The 24,326-nt window shown below is 33.6% G+C and overlaps 1 protein-coding gene across 1 annotated transcript; it reads left to right on the top strand.

Moving 5' to 3' along the window:
* The first annotated feature begins 7,331 nt into the window (after nucleotides 1–7,331).
* On the top strand, nucleotides 7,332–23,921 carry LOC134719661 (low-density lipoprotein receptor-related protein 4-like). Its single transcript, XM_063582636.1, has 11 exons — nucleotides 7,332–7,457; nucleotides 8,745–8,829; nucleotides 11,111–11,239; nucleotides 12,204–12,329; nucleotides 12,896–13,030; nucleotides 16,098–16,226; nucleotides 17,553–17,681; nucleotides 20,426–20,554; nucleotides 21,130–21,318; nucleotides 22,820–22,923; nucleotides 23,787–23,921. Exons 2-10 carry the CDS (start codon nucleotides 8,763–8,765, stop codon nucleotides 22,912–22,914), a joined length of 1,128 nt encoding a protein of 375 aa, XP_063438706.1. The 5' UTR covers nucleotides 7,332–7,457; nucleotides 8,745–8,762; the 3' UTR covers nucleotides 22,915–22,923; nucleotides 23,787–23,921.
* The last annotated feature ends 405 nt before the right edge of the window (nucleotides 23,922–24,326 follow it).

The following is a 24,326-nucleotide window of genomic DNA, read 5'->3' as shown; positions in this document are numbered from 1 at the left end:
ATTGTTAAAATATAATCTTTTAGTTATTTATTGGACAGTAGAATGCTTCTGCTACATAAATATGGGCTGTTTCTGACAATAAAATGCACATTTATCGGCTATTAGCACCATTAAGTCATGCTGAATTACTGAAATCTTAATTATTCTAGCATTTTAGTTAACTTTTAGACGGTTTCTAAGTAAAACGAAAGTGGCCGCATTCATGTTCATCCTAAATATTTCAATGTAAGTTGTAATTCATGATAATACATAATATATATAAAGGTTGAGGATGAACACGGATGCGGCCACTTTCATTTTTGACCAAAACCATCTGAAAAATGACATTTTTGGCATATTTGGTAGATTTTTCATATTTGAGCTTCAAACGGATAGTTTTAAATGACTAAATCAGTTTAAATCTTTCACATAAACTAATTTAATCAAATGAAATAGACACCTTAGTGTTTAAAACATGGTCAAAATCTTTCGTCAGATTAACCTGAAATGTGAGGCCAAAATCGGTCCTTATCGGACCTTGTCCTTTGTGAACATGTTGCTGAATTGTCAATTACTACACATATACGAGTTAGACAATATTATGTTAAAGAAATGTCAATATATTATTCATTGTATGAAGATGGTATAATCAAGTACGTAAAGGTAGCTGTTTTATCATTAAAACAAATATAACAACCCAAAACTGAAACTTTTTTTAAAAATGTTAATTGATAGATTGATTCTTGGTCGCTTAACATCCAGTGGCAAATATTTCATGCATGTTCAGGACGAGAACAAGTTAACAATACATACAATAGGTAGGTCTTGCAATAGAGAACATTCAGGATGATGGTCGGGGAAATTTGTACAGCCACTGGCAAATAAGGGTATATTGGATATGAACAGAAATTTTGCTTTTCAAAAGCCCTCTTCGGACCCATCAACAAGTTGTTGCACGGGTTCTTAACTTGCAAAGAACGTGGCACTCTCTTTACACGAGGCATAGGATTTAACGTCCCTATTCTGACTGGACGTGACTGCGAACTTGATACATCCCGAACAGCCAAACGGACGTCCCACATCGGCAAGCGTTTTACTGCCGGTCGGGAGAAGACCAAGTGACCGGTTTTCTTTTCATAGTCACCCTCGGGGGTAATTAGATGTTGGGAAACATCGGCAATCTTAGACAATTTCTTCTTATATTGAGCGTTATCAACAAAAGCGGCAATGATCATAAATATGCTCTTACCTGTATGTTTCAGGTGTATTACACAGAACATAAATGATCTGGCAATGCTCCTAGTATCCATTATATACCAATGTAGATTCTACAGAAGAACTGAAAATAAATTAAATATTTTCACAACATATCTATAAATCGATAAATGTTAATAATGCATTATTTAAAAGTTAATGGTATACGTCTATACCTTGAATACGGCACAAACACCTTCAATGATATCAAATTCAACCGAATTTTTCTGTTATAATGGATTTTTTTTATATATCCATCGACTCAAAAAGTGAGCCTAACCGATATGACTTTTTATCTTTCTAGATATGCAACCAGATTTTTATCCACCAATTTTTATATAAGGACATGAGTGGACTAAGTCAGGCATATAACAAGTGAGAGATACGGGTGCCACATGTACAGCATAATTTGCTTATTCTTCCGGAGCACCCAAGATCACCGCTAATTTTTGGTGGGGTTCTGTGTTGTTTCTTGTGAACTATTATTTGACTGTTTGTCTTTTTTAAATTTTAGCCATGGTGTTGTCAGTTTATTTCCGATTAATCAGTATATTTTGCCCACCTTTGGACTTTTGATTTTTCATTTGATAAAGACTTTTTTTTTTAGTTTACCTTGGAGTTGGTTTTTTTATTTTACTTTTTTACCACAAATCTATTCATCGTAATTATCCGTCGGACAAGTTCGTCAATTGTGCGCGACTTTATGACGTCATTTATTTTAGATAGAGTGGATCGCCTTATCCCTGTGCTTTAAAAGTTCTTAATATCATACATGATAAATCAAAAATAATGTTTATGTTCCGAAGTAAATAATCACAATTACTTATTATTATTATTATTTATTCATTTATTTTTTATTATTTGTTTACCTAATGACTGTAATGCTGATTCTCAATTATTAGCTTTAAACTGTTCGAATAATGCATGCAATAGAGAATCGTGTTTTTAGCTGCTCGATCAGCATCGGAAGGAATTGACTCAAATAATGTTTCCAAGTATCAAAGGTTTTGAGGGAGATGCAACTTTATATGGCCGTGTGGTCTATTGTCGCATATAAATAGTTGTGATATTGGTTTTGATACAAATTGTGCTTTTGCCAACTCATATTATATAAAAAAATCTTTGTTTTGAAGATTTGACCTCGAAAAGTTAATATCTGTTTGGTTCAATTTCCCCATAGATATTAGTTAAATTTTATATACTCCTGCCTTCATCTAGTCAAATTTCTGTTTCTAAGAATCAAACATAATTTATTGGAGAACATTTTGGATCGTATGTTTCTGCCAGATTTTTATTGAAACTTTTATTTCCAGACAGAGCTTAACATAATCGTATTCTGACGTTGCTGCATTTTCTGACTTGGAAGCCTATATTTTCTTATTTAAGAACATAATCTATTATTCTTTAAATAGCTTCTGCATATTTTTTTTTCGAAATGGTTACTATATACTATATAGATTTTTTTTAACTAAAAGTGGAGTAATTTTTTAAAAATAATATTTCAATAATACTACACGTTTGCAATCAATTGTACCAGAGAAATAAAAGAATAAAAACAAATTGAACCGCATTCTAGAAATTTGTTTTCAAATGATTATAATGGATGATTAGCAAATTCAATAGACAATGTCATAACAGTATTAACGTATTTTAAAACATGTTAATGGAAAACACTGATTTTAATATGCGACAATACATAATAAAAAATTAGTCATGTTAACATAAATTGTACCATCGCTTATCAGTAGATTTTCCATGGGAATACATTATAAGTTATAAATTATAAAGGAGTTAAAAGATTTATTACAATAAACTTGTTTTGCATCGTTTGCCTTCACTAGAACTGGAACAAATACTTAATGGACTTTCAATCAATATTCAAAAATATGCGTTGTGTTTTTTTTAATCTCAATTTACTTCATATCGATTGGGAATAAGATGTGTTTATCATAGATAAAAGGGGTCACATGACATTCATTATTCTTCAGTAATAAATTCCTTCGGTCATTTACAGAACAAAACGGACCAGAAAGCCGGTCATGAACGAACTTATAAATGCTAATGACCGCTTGGTCGCGGTTTCTCCTGTTTTTAATATTATATTTAAGTTGTTAAATTGTTTATTATATGTTTTTCGTGAATGCTAAAATTAAGGAAAACTTGATTAAGTATTTATATACTTAAAAAATGCACTAAAATGAATGGCAGTATTACTACGACTGGTCTTTACTCTTTGCCATAGAAATCATACAACTACTTGAGTTTTTTTTTAGGCATTTTGATATTATGAGAATTTTCCAAAACATGGTTTCTTAATGAAAAAAACCCATAATAGTTCTTAAAAAACTGGTCTTTATCGTAAACATGCAGAATGAATTAATACGGGCATTAATTATATACTTATTAATTGTTCTTGAAAAACGGCTCAGTCATAATCACTATCTTAGTCAATACCACTGTCCTGTGGGCAGAACATATATCACGATAATGACTAGTTTTTTAAGAACTATTAGTTAGTATATAATTCATGCCCGTATTAATTCATTCTGCATGTTTTATCTAAAGTATGCTTGAATGTCGCGTGATAAAAAGCTATTACTCCAATTTTAAAGGTTGCATGCATGCCTTACCACTCTACAAGCTATATGACGGAAAAGAACACAGAAATAAAAAAAAAATCATCAAATGTCAACTTAACCTCTGTCAATAAAAGGAAATGACAATAGTTATTACAAAGAATATCCGTAAAATAGACAAACTTGTAAATAGACTGACGAGTGTTTCGTTGATAAGAAATGCAAAATAGTTTGTAAATTAACTTTATTTTAATAGAATATGCAGTTTGAAAACAACTCTATTTAGCATTAACATATAGAAAAGTAATATATATATATATATATATATGATACGTGATAAATATTCGTATACTCCGTCTGCAATATTATAGACACACTTACCAGAAAATTAAAGTATATCATCAACTTCTGACAGGATCTTCAATCAATGAATTCATTCTACAACTGATTTTGTTTTCTAATACCTATCCTTAGTATTCTTAGTAACCATCATTAAATATATTTTGAAGACAATTACTAATTGTTTAAGTCATTACTTTTAAAGGTGCGCGCATGCATACATGATTTTTGTTACATTACAGAGTAATTAATTCTTAGAGATAATAAGATGTATTGAGGTATGATACAGTTAAAATCGGAAAGAACTACTTATAAGTTAGTTAAATATTCTTGCTTCCTTTTATTACAACTGTAATTGATCATTTTACATTAAAACATTATTGATAGATTATAAATATTTGAAGTGTATGTTGTTGTATATGTAACATATCAAATGATACCAGAACTGATCAAATGAAATAACAAGTGATGGGAGATCTTTCAATCTCTAATTTTTGTGCTATTTTCACATTTCCTGACCGGTGTGAGAAAAATATTTCTCCTCTCTAGTGAAAAATCTGTTCTCGGCAAATGATTAGTCGAAATTTGATTATTACGTCAAAATGTTTTGATTTCTTCTGAATTTTCCAATTGTGACGTCATGAAAAAGGCGACCTTGTCTGATGACTGAAAATCCTGAAAATCTTTGAAAAAGAACGATAAAAAGCATTAGAGAAACAGATTCCGACACTTTAACTCGTGTATTACGATATTTCTCCACTCTCGACAGTTAAATTTTATTATTTAAAGGGCTCGGCAAGCCTCGCGCTTTAAATTATAAAATTTAACTGTCTCGAGTGGAGAAATATCGTAATACACTTGTTGCAGTGTAAGAATCTATATTTTGACAATCCTGACACCTTTAGATACATAATACGAAAAGTTGACCCAAATTTACCGATGACATTGAACTAGATTATTCATTGTTATTCCGGTCCGCACTCCCATCGAATCAGTTTTACGGTTGGATTATGTGCACTAATTAAGATATTAAGAGGCCATTTCAATAGTGTGAAATTTTAAGTCAGCAAAATTGGTACCATCTATATTATTTAAGATTACTCTCTAAATTTACTTTGGAAATATAAAAAGAAATGCTTTGTAATATCAAAAGAATCTTTGAAGATATCATAACAGAAAGGATATACTCTATCATATCTATTTAATATATGTCCAAAGTTGAAAATCAAATCAGTCGTTGTATTATCTATAGATATGCAGGCAAATACTTCTTATATTGTTTTCATTTGGCTTGATGTTAGGGTTATACACAGCTTGTCTAGACAAGGCAATTCAGAACTGTCGTACAAGTGAGAGATTTAGCTAGCTATTCAGGTTCAAATAAAGTGTTCAGGTAAATAAATTTTAAAATGTTTGCGAAAGTGAAAATTACACCCTTGATTTGCTTTTGCGTACGAGCGCTTTTCTGGATTGCTTGATATATAAGATCATAACTTGATAAAATATATCTTATAAAGACCAACAAACTAAAACAGCCGATTGCTCAGTTATTCACATGTTTGGGTATTTTTTTATAATTACTAGATTGTTTCGTTTTTAAGAAATGCATTTTTGTCGATTTCTGCATTTTCTACTTTGTGATAAAACAGTTACCTTCGTCATGTTCCATAATGATCATATTCACCTTGCACGTTTATATTATCAATTCAACTTTATCTTCTAAAATGTCAACAAATATTTGATGGCCTAAATTACTGCAATTTTAGTCATTTTAATGAATTAAACGTTATTATGTTTTTAAGCTGACACGCCATATATGATTATTATTATAGTCTATATCTAACATTTAATTTGAAGTGGGAAACTAGATAACACAATTTCGTGTCCGATTAATTAGACAATTGTCATAAATGTGGTGACGTTATCCAAATACATGTATTGCTTTAAGGGCGAGGACACGAACATGTCAACATTTACCATGAATAACGTTACTACCGATTACCTTATTTAACTGACGGTATGAAATGCAGCTTTAAAAGAGAGGCGGAAGTCACCAGAGGGACATTAAAGTCGAAATAAACCATAACAACGCTATGGTTAAAAAAGAAAGAACAAAAGACAAAACAATATTACACAAAACAAAACATAGAAAACTTAAGACCAAGCAACACGTACCTCACCTAAAATTTGGTGTGATCTAACGTGCTTTGGGAGGGTAAGCGGATTCTGTGCCAGTTGTTGCACCCGTCCCTGTTAGTTCACACCCCCAGTAATAAGTCTATAAGAATAACATTACTGCAATTTTTTCATCTGCGATTATGTTATTTACTGACTTATTTCTCTGTCTTGTGTGTTTTTGTGGTTTTTTCTCTCTACTTTTATCCTTTCGTGTAAAGTAAGAGTGGTATCCATAACAGTGTCATATAACCGGTTTCAATCCACCATTTTGTTCTTTCTTAAAATGTCCTATACCAAGTCAATATATGGGTGATGTTATCAAATAGTCCGTTTCTATGTATGTTTGGGTTGTTTTAGATGCAGTGTTTCTGTTATTCCGTAGTTTTCCTCTAACAGTTGATGTGATTCCCTCGGTTTTAGTTTGTTACCCGAATTTTGTTTGATGAATAGCGAAACTATTTGAACAAAACCTGAAATGAGGTATGGGTGTTTGAAGGTCAATGTATGATTAATTTAAAAAAGAATATTCTTCACCATTTAATTTGCAAAGAAAATAAAATAAATGACTCGTGTCATAATTTATGTAAAATGGCATTGAATAATTAATGTTAATTGTGTTTTTCTAACAAATGTTATAATGTTTCACTGTTATCAAAAGAAGTCATCAAATATATCAGTTTTGTTTTTACAACAGACCCCTCAAGACATTCGAATGAAAACCATTAAAAGGTAACACGAAGTTCAAATTGAAAAGGATTGATGTTTGAACGATTATTCCACCGGAGTAAGGAAATCCTGGACGTACTTAAATTAAAAGTTTCATTAAAACATTCATTATTCTCGTTTTGAAATTTCTTAGTTTACTTTAAAAGCGTACATAATATTTCGTCGGCCTTAACATATTGCCATTTCAAATGAATAATAATTGCTCTTTTAAAACAAAATTACTGATGATAATTTCTAAAATGTAATTTTAAAGTAATTAATATAATCGTACTTCCTGTCTCGTGTATATTCAATAATACTTATTATAAGTTCACTCCGTGTAAATATACTTCTTTGGTGAGAACATACAAAACAGCTGTCTAAATCAAAAAGAACGTTTCTTCCTATCACTGTCTTTGGATCAAGGTAAGTGTTAAGATACCTCAATACTTTAAAAATTGCCAATATATTGTTAAAAGAATTATGAATAATGGTTTAACTTAAAAATATAACTAATAATGTTAAGATGGACTCATAACTTTCAGGGAAATAATTTAGAGAATAGATTTAAAAAGGGTTTTCTTTTCCATAATTTCTGTCGTGAAATAATCAATAAAGTTGTCGGGATCTACCGTGCATGGTAAAGGCTGACAAAAAGTGTCATTTGTTGTGTTGTAAAACGAGTTTAAACATGCCACATTGTGTGCCTGTATTAGTTCGAGTCATGATAGCCATGTGCTGCTCGTTCTATTTGTTGCTGTTAGTGATTCGCGTTGCTGTTTGTGGTCTAGATTGTGAAACAATTTAGGTACATTTCTGTTTCTTTTCTGTATTTTTCTTTTTCTTTTTTTTTTTATGTGTGTCAAGTGTAAAGATTTATTTGTTTCGGTAATCAGGTAAGTAGGTTTACTAGCATAACTATAAACCTGTACGCATTTTGTCTTGAACAATTTAGTTAATGCATTTATAACATGAAATCTCTTTCTAGTGTATTGATCCAATTGAGTCCATTTCACAATTATGTGCTTTTTAGAAACAAAATGCAGAAAGAAGTAGATCCAGTAAGACCTTTTTTTTGGCCTAAAATTTAGCTGTTTTTTAACAAATTGTTAAAATGTAAACTTTTAGTTATTTATTGGACAGTGGAATTCTTTTGCTACATAAATTGGCTGTTTTTTGACAATACAATGCACATATCTGGGGTACTAGCACCGTTAAGTTATGCTAAATTACTGAAATCTTTACAATTCTAGCATTTTAGTCAAATTTTAGACTGTTTTCGTGTTAAACAAAAGTGGCCGCATTCGTGTTCATCCTTAATATTGAAATGTAAGTTGTATTTGATGATATTACATAACATACATAAAGGTTGAGGATGAACAAGAATTCGGTCACTATAATTTTTGACAAAAACAATCTGAAAAGTGAAATTTTTTCACATATTTGATAGATTTTTCATATTTGAGCTTGAATCGGACCGTTTTTAATGACTAAATCAGTTAAAATCTTTCATATAAACTAACTGATTCAAATGAAATAGACATTTGAGTGTTCAAAAGGTGGTCAAAATCTTTCGTCAGAAGAACCTGTTTGAGGCCAAAATCGATATTTACCGGACCTACTCCTTTGTTATCTTTTAAATTCTTTATTTTATTTCAAATATTTCATGGAACACCTGTCATCTTTAATATTAATATTTATGTTACTTTATAGGTGAGCTAGTTCACAACTATGATGGGATCAAGAACCTTAGAGATATTGATACTGACTACAATGGTGCTGTCAATTGCTAGAACATGTAAGCCATTATTTCAATATCACATTAAAATAGTACTATTGCTACTGCTGTACTTTAGGAAAATTGAACCTGCGACATAACACATATAGAATAATAGGTATTTGTCTTTTTTGAAACTGACTATATCGTATGGAATATCTAGACGAGCCCGTTTACGGCGAGTTAAGATATTGCACATGATATAGTCAGTATCAAAAACGAAACCACCTATTATTCTGTTTATCGGTAATTATGACGTCACACAATGTATTGCATAATATTTTCAGTGATACAGCCAGTACGTTGATACTCGAAAATACTAGGCAGTAAGACCAAAGGGAAAATATACGAATAACCGATAAATCCGCGTACTCACCAGCCATGGTTTTAACCGCTAACATATTACATTAAGGAAATACATTTATTTATAGACATTGAAGCTTATGAGATGAAATAATTTTAAATTGATATATAAATTGTAGCATTGTATTGCATCAGAATAAAATTATAAGATTTGTTTTTTTTACAGAATTCGTAATTATAAGAAATCTACCGTTATTTGAGTACCATCACAGTGAATGCTAGAAACAATTTCTACAATAGGCGATATGTATGAAATGCAGTAAATAAATAATAAACAACGGACAAGAAAATAACATATCTGTAAAATCAAAGAACCTTTGAAAGCAAACTCACATAACCTATGGTCCAACATTGTCACTGGATTGATTGATTGTTGGTTGCTTAACGTCCAGTGGCAAATATTTCATGCATATTCAGGACAAGAACAAGTTCACAATAAAAACAATAGGTAGGTTGGTACAATAGAGGCCACCTGGGATGATGGTCAGAGAAATTTGACGGCCACCGGAAAAAGAGGGAACATTGGATAGGGACAGAAATTTTGCCTTGCAACAGGCCACCTACGGACCCCTCAGAGAGTTGTTGCAAGGGTTCTTAACGTGCAAAGAGCGTAGCACTCTCTTTACACGAGGCATCGGATTTAACGTCCTCCTTCTGACCGGACGTGACTGCGAACTTGATACATCCCGCACAGCCAAACGGACGCCCCACTTCGGCAAGCGTTTAACTGCCGGTCGGGAGAAGACCAAGTGACCATATTTCTATACCCCAGTCACCCTTGGGGATCATTGTCACTGGAAAAACATTATCTCTTGTAGTTCTTACAAAATTCAACTGCTAAAAATTTCTTGTGGATATGCTCCTACAAATTATGATGTCCTATTTGTCAATAAAATTAATCGAAATTTTACTAGTTTAAACATATTTATTTAGAGTGGATTGGGAAACAAGTTTTGCAACTTATATTAATCCCTTTCCACTTTGCGGGTGCGAGTGATGCCCTGTAGCGGCATTAGCCTACTCTTTTTCGAAATCTACAAGGGTATCTTTAACGTGCAAGAGATTTGGCTCTCTCTTAACACGGGTCAGCCATTTATCGTCCCCTTCCGACGGACTATCATCGTTTCCTTAAGACCATACTCGCTAATGGTGTCAAGGGAGAGCCGAAAATTTTCATTCCAAACGGGAATCGAACCAGGAACCTTTGTGTTAGAAGTCCGATGCACTAACCACTACACCACGGCTCTCATTATTTTTCGAAATTCTACTATGTGGTTTCTGAGTAGTTACGATGACCAACTGCTGCAGTAGTATATTTAGGTCAAAATTAAAGATCAAATTGGCACAACTCATTTAAAAAATATTGAATTCTAATTTCCTGCCGATATGCACATCTATCAAGGTTTTCAGTATTTTGTATAAAGTTTCATGATATTTCTTTTTTTGTGGTCTCGGATGGTGGGATGACAAAAAAACAGGAATGACTGATGGACGGGTCAATTACATTATACCATACGCAGTAACATAAATGACAACAATGGTGATACACAACCTGGATCTGATAAAAATAGACTTTATTCAAATAAATATCAAAACATCTGTTAACTTCTGTCGGGTTGACAAAAATATTTATCTAAAGTATGCTACTTATTTGAAATTGAGCTGATATAAGAACCCTATACAGAACAGACCAAAATCTTTCTTTAATTTCGTATTTGAATGTTACAAAATCAGTCAAACACTTATACACGTATAAGTGTACTTGTAAACGGTCGAATTATATCCTTCGCAGCTGACATGTTAAATATCTGCATTCCTGCATCACATTTTGCTAACTTGATGGAAAATCTGGACCTTAGGTTCTCGTTTTTTTACAATTCAAGATGGCGAAAGACACCCATACCACCTTAACGTAAAGATATCTTTTTTATTGTTGCAGACGATGATACGTGTAGGTACAATATGATCAAACATTGTAGTACTGATTATGACGATTGTGTCTGGATTAGTGAGTGGTGTGACGGAAAAACGGACTGTGCTGACCTCTCCGATGAGGCAAATTGTACAGGTATGCGGTAGTCTATGAAAATTGTTACTAGTAATTAGAATAACACGAAGGAGAATGATTGAGGCCTTATGCGACTTCTGGTGCGTAGAGAATCAAGGTAAGGAAGGAGAATGATAATGTCCATTTTTTTTTACCCATTTTGAAAACAATTTAATATGCTCACAATTTTTCTCAAAATACAGCTTTTAATGACAAATGATCAGTATGTTATTGTCGTGAATGGACAATTTTTACTAACTTGACAATTTTTGGCATATTCGCAAAAGCTAGTAGACACATAAAAAGTAAAAATTATCTTCTAAACAATATCTTGAATAAATGCCAAAAATCAACAAAACAATTCAATTATTTGCATGTTTTTTTTTTTGTAAATTTAAATTACCAAGAAGGAAGCATAAAAGCATAAATTAACCACAGTATAAGATCTACAAAAAAATGAGAAACATAAACGTATAAGAAGTTATTTCAATGAAAAGACTGCTTTTACTTCAAACCCGTATATGTGGAAATCGTAAATATTATTTCTGTATCTACAATACAAAGAAAATCAGTCAAAAGACCACTTTCGAGTTCATCCGTCACCGGAATATAAAAAACCCGTGAATTATATGCGCCTTTATGACGTCATTTACTAGATAGAGGGGGTTGCCTGTATTCCTGCACTATTTACAATCATCGATCGTCACTGTGCAGGATAAACTAGAAATAATGGTTGTTCTGTAGGTACTTAATGACAATTCCCTAATGACAGCAATGCTGATTGTCAGTTTTGAGAATTCAATTTGCCGAATAATTCGTACAATATAGAATTATAGTTTTCTAACCACTCGCTCAACATACGATTTGAAGTGACGAGGCCCCTAAACGCACAAATGATGTTCGCTAAAACCAGAGCTTTTGACGGAAATGGATCAAACTCGAAAGTCGTCTATTGGAAAATGCAATGTATTGTAATATATTTCAGAATACACATGTCCAAGAGATAGAACTAAGTGTGCTAACGGATACCAATGTCTGTATAGACACGAGTTTTGTGACGGGGATGAAGACTGTATGGATGGCAGCGATGAAGATGAAGATTTTTGTCAAGGTACGTTGAAGAAATATATATGAATAGAAAGAAGGGTCTGCTTATTATCTATGGCCATCAAATTTCGTGTCCTTATTCAAAAGGAGTACGTATGCCAAAAGTATAAATTATTTTCGAAAGTATAGATATAAGTAGTGGTGGTATGAGTGCTTTTAAGACAACTCTCCATCCAAGTCACCATTTATAAATGTAAACCATTATATGTCAAAAGTAAAATCACAAAAATGCTGAACTCAGAGGAAAATCAATTCGGAAAGTCCATAATCACATGGCAAAATCAAATAACAAAACGCATCAAAAACGAATGCACAAGAACTGTCATAGTCCTGACTTGGTACATGCATTTTCAAATGTAGAAAATGGTGGATTAAACCTGGTTCTATAGCGCTAACCCTCTCACTTTAATAACAGTCTCATCAAATTCCGTTATTGCTTACTTCTTATTTTTCTTACTAAGAGTTATCTTTCTAAGGGGTAGTGTACCACTTAGGTCTACTTTCACCTTCCGTTGTCACTGTTTTATTATGTCACCAATTTTTTCACAGATGTAATGTTCTACATTTCAGACTATAAATGCTTGGATGGATTCATGAAATGTCGTGATGGACAGCAATGCATTAGGGTAGATGCTATGTGTCGGGTAGATACTATACGTACTCATTGCAATGATGGCTCTGATATGGAAGAAGAATTTTGTGAAAGTCAGTGCAGTTTACTGCTTTCTAATAGACGTCTTCTCTGAAAACATTAAAACTGAAGTAAAATTATTTTTGCAATGCATACAAGTAAGTAGTGTAATGACGTGTACATAACCTTATCAAAGTGTACACGTTTGAAAATAAGATGATACCAAATTAAATACGACGATACAGTAGATACCCCACGTTGTTATTCTTGATATTTTTGTTTAAGGTCAATACTAGAGGCTCTCAAGAGCCTGTGTCGCTCACCTTGGTCAATGGGCATATTAAACAATGGACACGATAAATGCATGACATAATTGTGTTTTTGGTGATGGTGATGCATTTGTAGATCTTACTTTACTTAACATTCTTACTGGTTACAATAATCTCTATTAATAATGAACTTGGCCTAGTAGTTTCAGTGGAAAATTTAGTGAAAACCTACAAATTTTATCGGAAAATTGATAAAATTAACTATGAAGGGCAATTTCTCCTTAGGGGTTCAATTGATAATTTTGGTCATGTTGACTTTTTTTAAGGTTTTACTTTGCTGTACATTATTGCTGTTTACAGTTTATCTCTATCTATAATAATATTTAAGATAATAACCAAAAAAAAAGCAAAATTTCCTTAAAATTGCCAATTCAGGGGAAGAACCCTGACAACTCGTTATCAAATTCATCTGAAAATTCCAAGGCAGATAGAAATTGACCTGATAAACAATTTAACTACCTGTCTGATTTGCTCTAAATGCTTTGTTTTTTTGAGTTATAAGCTAAAAACTGCATTTTACCCCTATGTACTAATTTTAGCCATGGCAGACATCTTTATTGGTTGGCCGGGTCATCTGACACATTTTTTATAACTAGATACCCCAATGATGATTGTGGCCAAGTTTGGAATAATTTGGCCCAGTAGTTTCAGAGGAGAAGATTTTTCTAAAAGATAACTAAGATTTACGAAAAAATGGTTAAAATGGACTATAAAGGGCAATCACTCCTTTGGGGGTGAACTGACCATTTCGGTCATCTGACTTTTTTGTAGATCTTACTTTGCTGAACATTATTGCTGTTTACAGTTAATATTTATCTATAAAAATATTCAAGATAATAACCAAAAACAGAAAAAATCCTCAAAATTACCAATTCAGGTGCAGCAACCTAACAACGGGTTGTCCGATTCATCTAAAAATTTCAGGGCAGATAGATCCTGACCTGATAAACAATTTTACCACGTGTCAGATTTGCTCTAAATGCTTTGGGTTTTGAGTTATAATCCAAAAACTGCAGTTTACCACTATGTACTATTTTCAGCCATTGCAGACATCTTGATTGGTTTGCCGGGTCACCTGACACATTTTTTAACTAGATACCTCAATGATGAATGTGGCCAAGTTTGGAATAATTTGGCCCAGTAGTTTCAGAGGAGAAGATTTTTCTAAAAGATTACTAAGATTTACGAAAAATGGACTATAAAGGGCAATAACTCCTTAGGGGGTGAACTGATCATTTCGGTCATGTTGAATTATTTGTAGATCTAACTTTGCTGAACATTATTGCTGTTTACAGTTTATATTTATATATAATAATAATCAAGATAGCCAAAAACGGAAAAAATCCTTAAAATTACCAATTCAGGGGCAGCAATTTAACAACGGGTTGTCTGATTCATCTAAAAATGTCAGCGCAGATAGATCTTGACCTGATAAACAATTTTACCGCGTGTCAAATATGCATTAAATGCTTTGGCTTTTGAGTTATAAGCCCAAAACTGCATTTTACCCCATAAGTTCTATTTTTAGCCATGGCAGACATCTTGATTGGTTGGCCGGGTCACCTGACACATTTGTTTAACTAGATACCCCAATGATGAATGTGGCAAAGTTTGGAATAATTTGGCCAAGTAGTTTCAGAGGAGAAGATTTTTCTAAAAGATTACGAAGATTTACGAAAAATGGTTACTTTAAAGTGCAATAACTTCTTAGGGGGTCAACTGACCACTTCAGTCATGTTGACTTATTTGTAGATCTTACCTTGCTAAAAATTATTGCTGTTTACAGTTTATATTTATCTATGATAATATTCTTTGATTGATTGATTGTTGGTTGCTTAACGTCCAGTGGCAAATAGTTCATGCATATTCAGGACGAGAACAAGTTCACAATAAATACAATAGGTAGGTTGATACAATAGAGGCAATCTGGGATGATGGTCGGAGAAATTTGGACTGCCACCGGAATAGGAGGGTATATTGGATAGGGACACAAATTTTGCCTTGCAACAGGCCACCTACGGACCCCTCAGAGAGTTGTTGCAAGGGTTCTTAACGTGCAAAGAGCGTGGCACTCTCTTTACACGAGGCATCGGATTTAACGTCCCTCTTCTGACCGAACGTGACTGCGAACTCGATACATTCCGCACAGCCAAACGGACGCCCCACTTCGGCAAGCGTTTAACTGCCGGTCGGGAGAAGACCAAGTGACCATATTTCTATACCCCAGTCACCCTTGGGGAGTGATAATATTCAAGATAATAACCAAAAACAGCAAAATTTCCTTTTAGGCCAGGTGAGCTAATAAAAAATAAGATGTGGTATGATTGCCAATGAGACAACTGTCCACAAGAGACCAAAATGACACAGACATTAACAACTATAAGTCCCCGTACGGCCATCATCAACGTGAAATCATTCCCGCCGTTCCTAAGTACGCAATAGTTCAGCAGTATAGCCATGTTTTTTTTCGAAAGCAACGGTAATAACAAAAAGAAATGTTCGCGAACAAAAGGAATACATCTGACAAAAAAATAACGTACGTCTCTGTGTAATATAAGACTTACAATGCATGTTTTGTTATTTGTTTTTTGATTGGTTTGTTGTCTTTTTGACACAATCCCTATTTCCATTCTTAATTTGTTTTGGATCTTTCGATTTGTATTTATACATTTTTTTTTTAATTTACAAATTGTTATTATTACAATTAGATTAAAAAAATAATAAGCGATCAATTGAAACAAAATTTAAAAAAAAAAAGAAGACGTGGTATGATTGCTAATGAGACAATGAGAAACATGAATTACTTTTACAGCTGCAGATTGCGGTACACAAGCAAGGAAGTGTGATGATGGGGCCCATTGTGTGTATGATTCGGAAATGTGTAATGGATTTCAGACATGTCCCGATGGCAGTGATGAAGCACCGCAAAATTGTACAAAGGGTAAGTAAAACAAATAAAAAAGGCTTTGAAATTGTGAGTGGGTGAATCAATTTCATATGTAATGTTTATTTTGCAAAATCAGCTGTGACACGAAATCATACCTCGGGTTTATATATATAAAACGATTACTCGTGATTTCTAGATTTAAAGAGAACGGAATTGAAACAGTATTATCATGCCATGATGTGCTCCAGTACAAACCTGTTGAAAAGACCAACTCATAATGGTTTCCGAATGGACGATGACTTCTACTTTACCACTTGGAACTTGGATTTATAACTTTTGAATGCTATATCAGCTGAGAGATTAATACTTTATACTGTGGATTCATTATTATTCGTTGTTTACCAGTTTTTGTGGCTTTCGTGGGTACAGTGTAACCACGAATGCATATGTTCAACGAATTACAAATTTCTTTACGCTTTATACACAGAAATCGGCAAACCACGAGTTTTCATCAATCCACGAAAATTGATGCCCACGAAAATAAATGAATCCACAGTATGTTGAAACGTGAAGTAATGCTAGCTTCTTCTAATTCTTCATTCCTGTATTAAGGTTGCAACATAAGAATAAAGGAATAGGATTGATTGATTATTGGTTGCTTAACGTCCAGTGGCAAATATTTCATGCATATTCAAGACGAGAACAAGTTCACAATAAATACAATAGGTAGGTTGATACAATAGAGGCCATTCAGGAATTATGGTCGGAGAAATTTGGACTGCCACCGGAAAAGGAGGGTATATGGATAGGAACAGAAATTTTGCCTTGCAACAGGCCACCTACGGACCCCTCAATGAGTTGCTGCAAGGGTTCTTAACATGCAAAGAGCGTGGCACTCTCTTTACACGAGGCATCGGATTTAACGTCCCCCTTCTGACCGGACGTGACTGCGAACTTGATACATCCCGCACAGCCAAACGGACGCCCCACTTCGGTAAGCGTTTTACTGCCGGTCGGGAGAAGACCAAGTGACCATATTTCTATTCCCCAGTCACCCTTGGGGGTTAAAGGAATAGGACGGCAATAAAGGGGCACGCAAATTTTGTGTTGAAAACAACGTCATCAGAACTAAACAACGTTGGCCATCATTTTCTTCTCAACGTAGCCTAGGAACAACGTGTTGGTTAGTTTTGAAAGACGAGTGATTGTGTAAATGATAGCAAAGTTAACCGTTTTAATAATTCTGTATTTAATACTTATTGTGTATGTTCTTTCTAGAATGTCCAAACATTTTTAAAAAAATCGATAGCAAGTTGTTTTACCATTACTATGCAGCCCGGCTTTAATCTTTCAATGTATCATTTTAACATTGCCTAACAGACAGTGAATGTCCATCTGGTTTATGGAAGTGCGCCGATGGAGTCGAGTGTATACACGAAATGTATGTGTGTGACAACTGGAAGTATTGTAGTGACAAATCAGACGAGAACAGAGAACTGTGCACTCAAGGTATAATATAAGCAATTTAAAAAAAAGGTCTGAGTATCTTTTTAAAGATGACCCTTTTCATGTTTGATTAGCATACACTAGAACTCATCTTTTCATCCGTGCCATCTATTTAGCTTAACCATATTCGTGAACGTGTTTCTATCTTAATGTGTTGAACACTAATGATTTTCCCTTATTACATTTTAAAGAAAAATTGAAAACTTGCTTACACAAAGCATAATTAAAGGCAACAGTAGTAAACCGGTGTTCGAAATTCATATTCATCAATCGTTTGAGAAAAATTAACCCAAACAAATCCGAGTTACAAACTCAAACTGAGGGAAACGCATCAAATATAAGAAGAGAACTACGACACAACAAACACACATTATTAAAATGATCGCTCATAGAAACGAGCTATAATATAACAATGGCCATTTTATTGACTTGGTACAGAACATTTTAAGAAAAACAAGGTGGGTTGAAACTGATTGTGTGGCATGTTGAACCTTCCGCTGTAGTGGCAATGTTAAATAACACTTAAATATCACATACACTTCGTAGTAAAATAATATAGTAATTTAGCATATAACGAACAATTGTTATCTGTAAGACACAATTCACCGCCATGATTTTGAAGATATACTAGTTTTTTCATTAATTTTTCCTCTTTGACATTGTGTTTGGTAATCCGGAGTGGATATAAAACCCATATCCATTCTACCCCATGTGCAAGATTTTGTTTAAAGTGAAGCTTTAAATATCTGCCAAAATAAATGATCGTTATTAACATTTCTTATTCAATTTGATTGTTTTTATTAATTGGAGTTCAAAGTTGACGGTTTCAATGATTGATGGTGTTTTTAATATCCGGTGTCAAATATTTCATGCATATTCGGGACGAGAACATGTTCACAATAAAAAGGTCTTGTAAAAGAGGCCATCCGGGATGACGGTCTGGGAAATTTGGACTGCCACTGTAAAATGAGAGTGTATTGGATAGGAACAGAAATTTTGCCTTGCAACATACCACCTATTGACCCCTCGATGAGTTGCTGAAAAGGTTCTTAACTTGCAAAGAGCGTGATACGCCCTTTAGACGAAGCACTAAGACATTAAGACGGGACCTAGCTGCAAATTTAATACAACCAAATTGAAATCACACTTTGGCAAGCATTTTACTGCCGGTGACGGAGGAAGACCAAATTACCATATTAATATTCCCCAGTTACCCTTGGGGACTACTTCATAGAAATTCTAAGCTTATTTCCTAATGAACTAATTTGCAACGTGCTGCCTCCGAAAAAACAGTAAATGTGCAAGCCTTTACATAGAACTCACCAAAACTGTGCTTTTAATTTTTCTTACATTTATTTTATACCTTAGAATATTAAGATTATCCAATTATTATTAAAATTGAGCCTGGATATAAAAATACACCGACCCCCATATCGGGAAGCACCTATGAGGTTGAATTTTCAGGTTAAATATAATATAATACGGAACAAGGCAGATCAAAAGACGAAGTCACGCTTAGGGTTTATTCAACTTAAAGGCAAGTTCAATATTACGCGATCACAATGCAAAAAAACTGTGTATGATTCACCTATATGATACAAATTGTTGAGGAGACTTGAGGGCGCTCGCAGACCTTAATCATTTTTTTTAATATAAGATTTTACTATATTTTTCTATAAATGAACTTTATGATATACTTAATGGAAAAATGAAATAAAATAATGGGGTCGCTTTTCATTTAAACTGACAATCCGTCACCGACAGAAGCATACACATTTGTTACTGTCCTGTGTTTTAGTTGAACTAATAGGAGAATTAGAGGTAATATCGAATTACAAAAAGTACTGTTGTGGATAGTTGTCTCATTGGCAATCATACCACATCTTCTTTTTTATATAACTTACAGAAATCTTTTAAATTATACATTTATTAAGTTGATGAACAGATCATTTGAAAACAATAACAAAAAATTAAGGTCACCGATGAGTTTAAAACATATGTCAATGTAAATGCCACCATAAGGGAGATAATTTGGAGCTGTTTCAATGATACATATATTTTATAAGTCATCTTGGGCCAAACCAAAACGATTTTTAGGGAATTGTTTTGTACAATGTCATAAAGTTATAACTAATAATGTTTTAAATAAAATTAGTAATGAAAAAACAGATGTTTAATTTTTGCTGAAATTTTGGCACCCTCGAGCCTTAAGAAATAAATTATTCGTCTTATCATGTATAATATCGTAGTTTCTGCTGTTACTTAAATCAATAAAGCAGAGGGGATTTACACAATTTTTTGAATAAAAATATTTTTATTGAGATGTATATACGTCATTCTCTTTTTCATTATACCAAACTGACCGTGCATATTCTAAACACAGCTCTAAATTTGCCAGATATATTTTCACGTAGATGTATATGTCATTCTCTTTTATATTCTACCAAACAGACATGTGTCTTAAGAATTCTTTTTAGGTGTATATGTCATTCTCTTTCTATTTTACCAGATAGACCGTGTATATCTGGGTACTCTGAATGTGCCGTAGATATTTTAATTTAGATGTTTACATTATTCTCTTATTTCTTTTACCAGGTAACTTTAAATGTGCCAGAGAAAATGTTACTTATATGTATACGTCATTCCCTTTCTATTTAACCAGACATACAGTGTATATCTGGGTACTCTAAATGTGCTGGACAAGTTTTTATCTGATGTACATGTCATTCTCTTTTCTGTTTTACCAGACAGACAGTGTGCAGCTGGGCATTCTAAATGTGCCGATGGACTACAGTGTATTCCTGATGGAATGGAATGTACTGGTGATAGCGAATGTATTGACTACTCAGACGAATCACCGGAGATTTGTCATAATAGTAAGTTATTAGTATAATTGTTTATTGAAATTCGTGATCAACAACACAGCAACATTTTGGTGGTCATGTCACTACATTTTACTCTGTGTTGAAATACTTCTTACTTTAAACACACCCGAGATAACCTCCAATTTTTGCCGGGTGTAGTAGTGTTGCTAAGTCTTCAGTTGACTATGTTATTTTTAGTGTACTATTATTGGTATGTTGGTCTTTTTATGTCCCATTTATGAGCATTGTGTTTTCTGGTCTTTGAGTCCATTCGTTCCTTCATTTGTCACGCTTTTGGTCGAGGTAGTTTTTGATGAAGTTGTAGTCCAATCAACTTGGAACGTAGTAAACATGTTCACTATGACATGATCTTTGTAACTATAATGCCAAATTGGAGATTTTATCCCATTTTCACGGTCCACTTCTCATAGAAAATTATTGTGCGGATGGGGCATCCGTGTACTTGGGACATATTCTTGTTTTTTAGCCATTGAGTTTTGTGTTTGTCTTAAAAGTTTGAATGTCCCTTTGATTTATTCTGCTTCTCTTTTATGTTGGTTTTATCCTATGGTTTTATTCCTTTCCAGAGCAACCACCAGTAGTAAAAGATTTACGTGCAATATCGTTTCCAGGAAAAATCAAAGTATTTTGGATGTGGCCAGACTTTGCTGGATCTGCACGTGGATATAAAATAATCTATGGCAAGGAACTGTCAGGTTTACGACATACACAAGACCTTGGACCAAACAGAATCATGCACATAATCAATAACCTAGGTAAATATTAATTGTTGCTCAGACGACTTATATATAACCTGCAGAAACAAAAATGGTTTGAAGGCAAGAAACGTAAAACAACACAAATAAGAGAAAACTTAAATTGATTGAATGATTGATTGTTGGTTGCATAACGTCCAGTGGCAAATAGTTCATGCATATACAGGACAAAACCAGTTCACAATAAATACAATAGGTAGGTTAATACAACAGGGGAAATTCGGACTGCCACTAGAAAATGAGGGTATATTGGATAGGGACAGACATTTTGCCTTGCAAAAGGCCAATTACGCACCCCTAAAAGAGTTGTTGCAAGGGTTCTGTACGTGTAAAGAGCGTGGCACTCTCTTTATTCGAGGCATCGGAATTAACGTCCCCCTTCTGACAGGACGAACTTGATACATCCCGCACAGCTAAACGGACGCCCACTTCGGCAGCGTTTTACTGCCGTCTTAACTGAAAATTTTTTTAAACCATATAAGGTGAAATAACTCAGATAATTGTAAATAAATGTGTGGTAAATATACTTAGTGTGTAGCAAAAGAGTGGGTCGTGTGACTAAAATGTTTCTGTTCATTTTCTTGAAAGCTGTTCTCTCATATTTTATTTAATTATATAGTGTGTAATCTTTCTGACAGTCTAACGTTTTATCAAATTGAAAAAGGCATACATTAAATTTAGGCTACACTCGATTTGTTCTATCGATTATAACTAAGTGCTAGTCTTTGTTTTTTGTCGTTATTGGATGTTATTTTTCTGCATTTCTACATATTAAGAACTGAAATCAATGTCAAATTGTGTGGGTTTTTTGTGTGTCATGTTTTCATCACTGCCTGATTCTTAGACAGACTGGCACTTAAGATCCCAGCATGTCTTACTTAGAAATAACACATAGGTCTTTAATGATTGCACACGGTGCTTTCTCTTGAAAAGTAATTTGTCAGTTATGCGGCGTATTGCCCCAGTCTGTCTTACATAGATATAATACATAGGTCTTGAAAGATTGCACAAGGTGCTTTCTCTTGAAAAGTAATTTGTCAGTTATGCGGCGTATTGCCCCAGTCTGTCTTACATAGACATAATACATAGGTCTTGAAGGATTGCACAAGGTGCTTTCTCTTGAAAAGTAATTTGTCAGTTGTGCGGCGTATTGCCCAAGTCTGTCTTACATAGATATAACACATAGGTCTTGCACAAGATGCTTTCTTTTGAAAAGTAATTTGTCAGTTATGCGGCGTATTGCCTCCGTCTGTCTTACATAAATATCATGGGTATAACACATAGGTCTAGAAGGATTGCATAAGGTGCTTTCTCTAGAAAAGTAATTTGTCAGTTATGCGGCGTATTGTCCCAGTCTGTCTTGCATAGATACAACACATAGGATTTGAAGGATTGCACAAGGTGCTTTCTCTTGAAAAGTAATTTGTCAGTTATGCGGCGTATTGCATGACAGAATGAAGTAAGCTTTGCAAACAATCAACCTAAAATATTCATTTTTTAGAACCAAATACTAGTTATACAATAAGCGTTGTAACGTATAACAACTTGGGCGTAGGACAAGAAGTGACCGTTAAGGTGACGACTACTGGAGTATGAACTGTGAAGGTAATATTAATATTTTAATATGAGCAGATAGAATACATATCAATTTTGACAATATAAGCTAAATGATTAACTAGATGTTAAACTGGCAGTTGGCTCATTAGAGCGAGCTTAAGATTCCGTAGCGATTTATAATATTCTCTCTTATATACAAAGTGGAGCGTTTTTAAATTTAGCTGTTATGTTTGTGAAACAAAAAATAAATAAATTTAAAAACAAATGCCATGTTTAGACCTGGTGCTAGCCAAACATACCACTTATATAGCAATATTTGATATTACCGCTCAAATGACAACCCACCATTACAGAATTATATCACAGACAAACGGAGGAATACTAACTACAGATGAATGCACAAATAATTAATATAATATTCGTTACACGTAAACCACAGAATAACACACGAACATATTCCATGAACTAAAGCACAGGACATCACAAACAGTGACGTGTTATAGTTACGAATATATAATCTTGAAATTTATACAATTCTTTTTACAATACTATTCTAAACAGTTATCTTGATTAAAAAGACGATAATTATAGGCTAAGAAATGCTGTGGCAACGTCTAATTGTTAGGACTAATACAATGCTTTGAACATTGAAATTAACACGACCAATCTAATAAATATGAATATGTGAAATGAACCTAAGCTACAGATTTAACAATATATGTCCAAGTGATTATATCTAACCGTAACTACAACAGAAACATCATCAACACATACATAAATGTTGGATGAATCAATACCGATACACGTCGAAGAGCGATACAAATTCACACTTGTCAAAACTTCATATTTTGGATTAGGTCACTGGACGTAATGCAATAAACCATCATTAAATTGGAACTTCCATTTTTCAGGTGTACCATGGCATAGTGATGAAAAGTGCAACCAGCCAGATAAACGCCGTTTGATGGATCATTTGATCAATCGTGCTAAATTTTAAATATAAATAAATTGCTTATATCGTTTCGTTGCGGTATTACCAAACTGTGTTTTCTTTGTCGAATTTTTCAATCATTAAGTGTAGAATTTGGTCTAGTATTGAAAAACAAAGGTTTTAAATCTGTTTTTTGTAAATCGTGTTCTATAAATACTTGCTGTCTTAGTTTAAACATATTTATTTATAGTGGATTGGGAAACAAGTTTTGCAACTTATATTCATCCCTTTCCACTTTGCGGGTGGAAGTGCTGCCTTGTAGCGGCATTAGCCTACTCTTTTTCGAAATCTACAAGGGTGTCTTTAACGTGCAAGAGATATGGCTCTCTCTTAACACGGGTCAGCCATTTATCGTCCCCGTCCGACGGACTATCATCGTTTCCTCAAGACCATACTCGCAAATGGTGTCAAGGGAGAGCCGAGAATTGAGTTCCTGAAATTTTCATCCCAAACGGGAATC

The sequence above is a fragment of the Mytilus trossulus genome, chromosome 5 (genome assembly GCF_036588685.1).
Source record: "Mytilus trossulus isolate FHL-02 chromosome 5, PNRI_Mtr1.1.1.hap1, whole genome shotgun sequence".
Classification (NCBI taxonomy): Eukaryota; Metazoa; Mollusca; class Bivalvia; order Mytilida; family Mytilidae; genus Mytilus; species Mytilus trossulus.
This window is presented reverse-complemented; position numbering and strand designations above follow the sequence as displayed.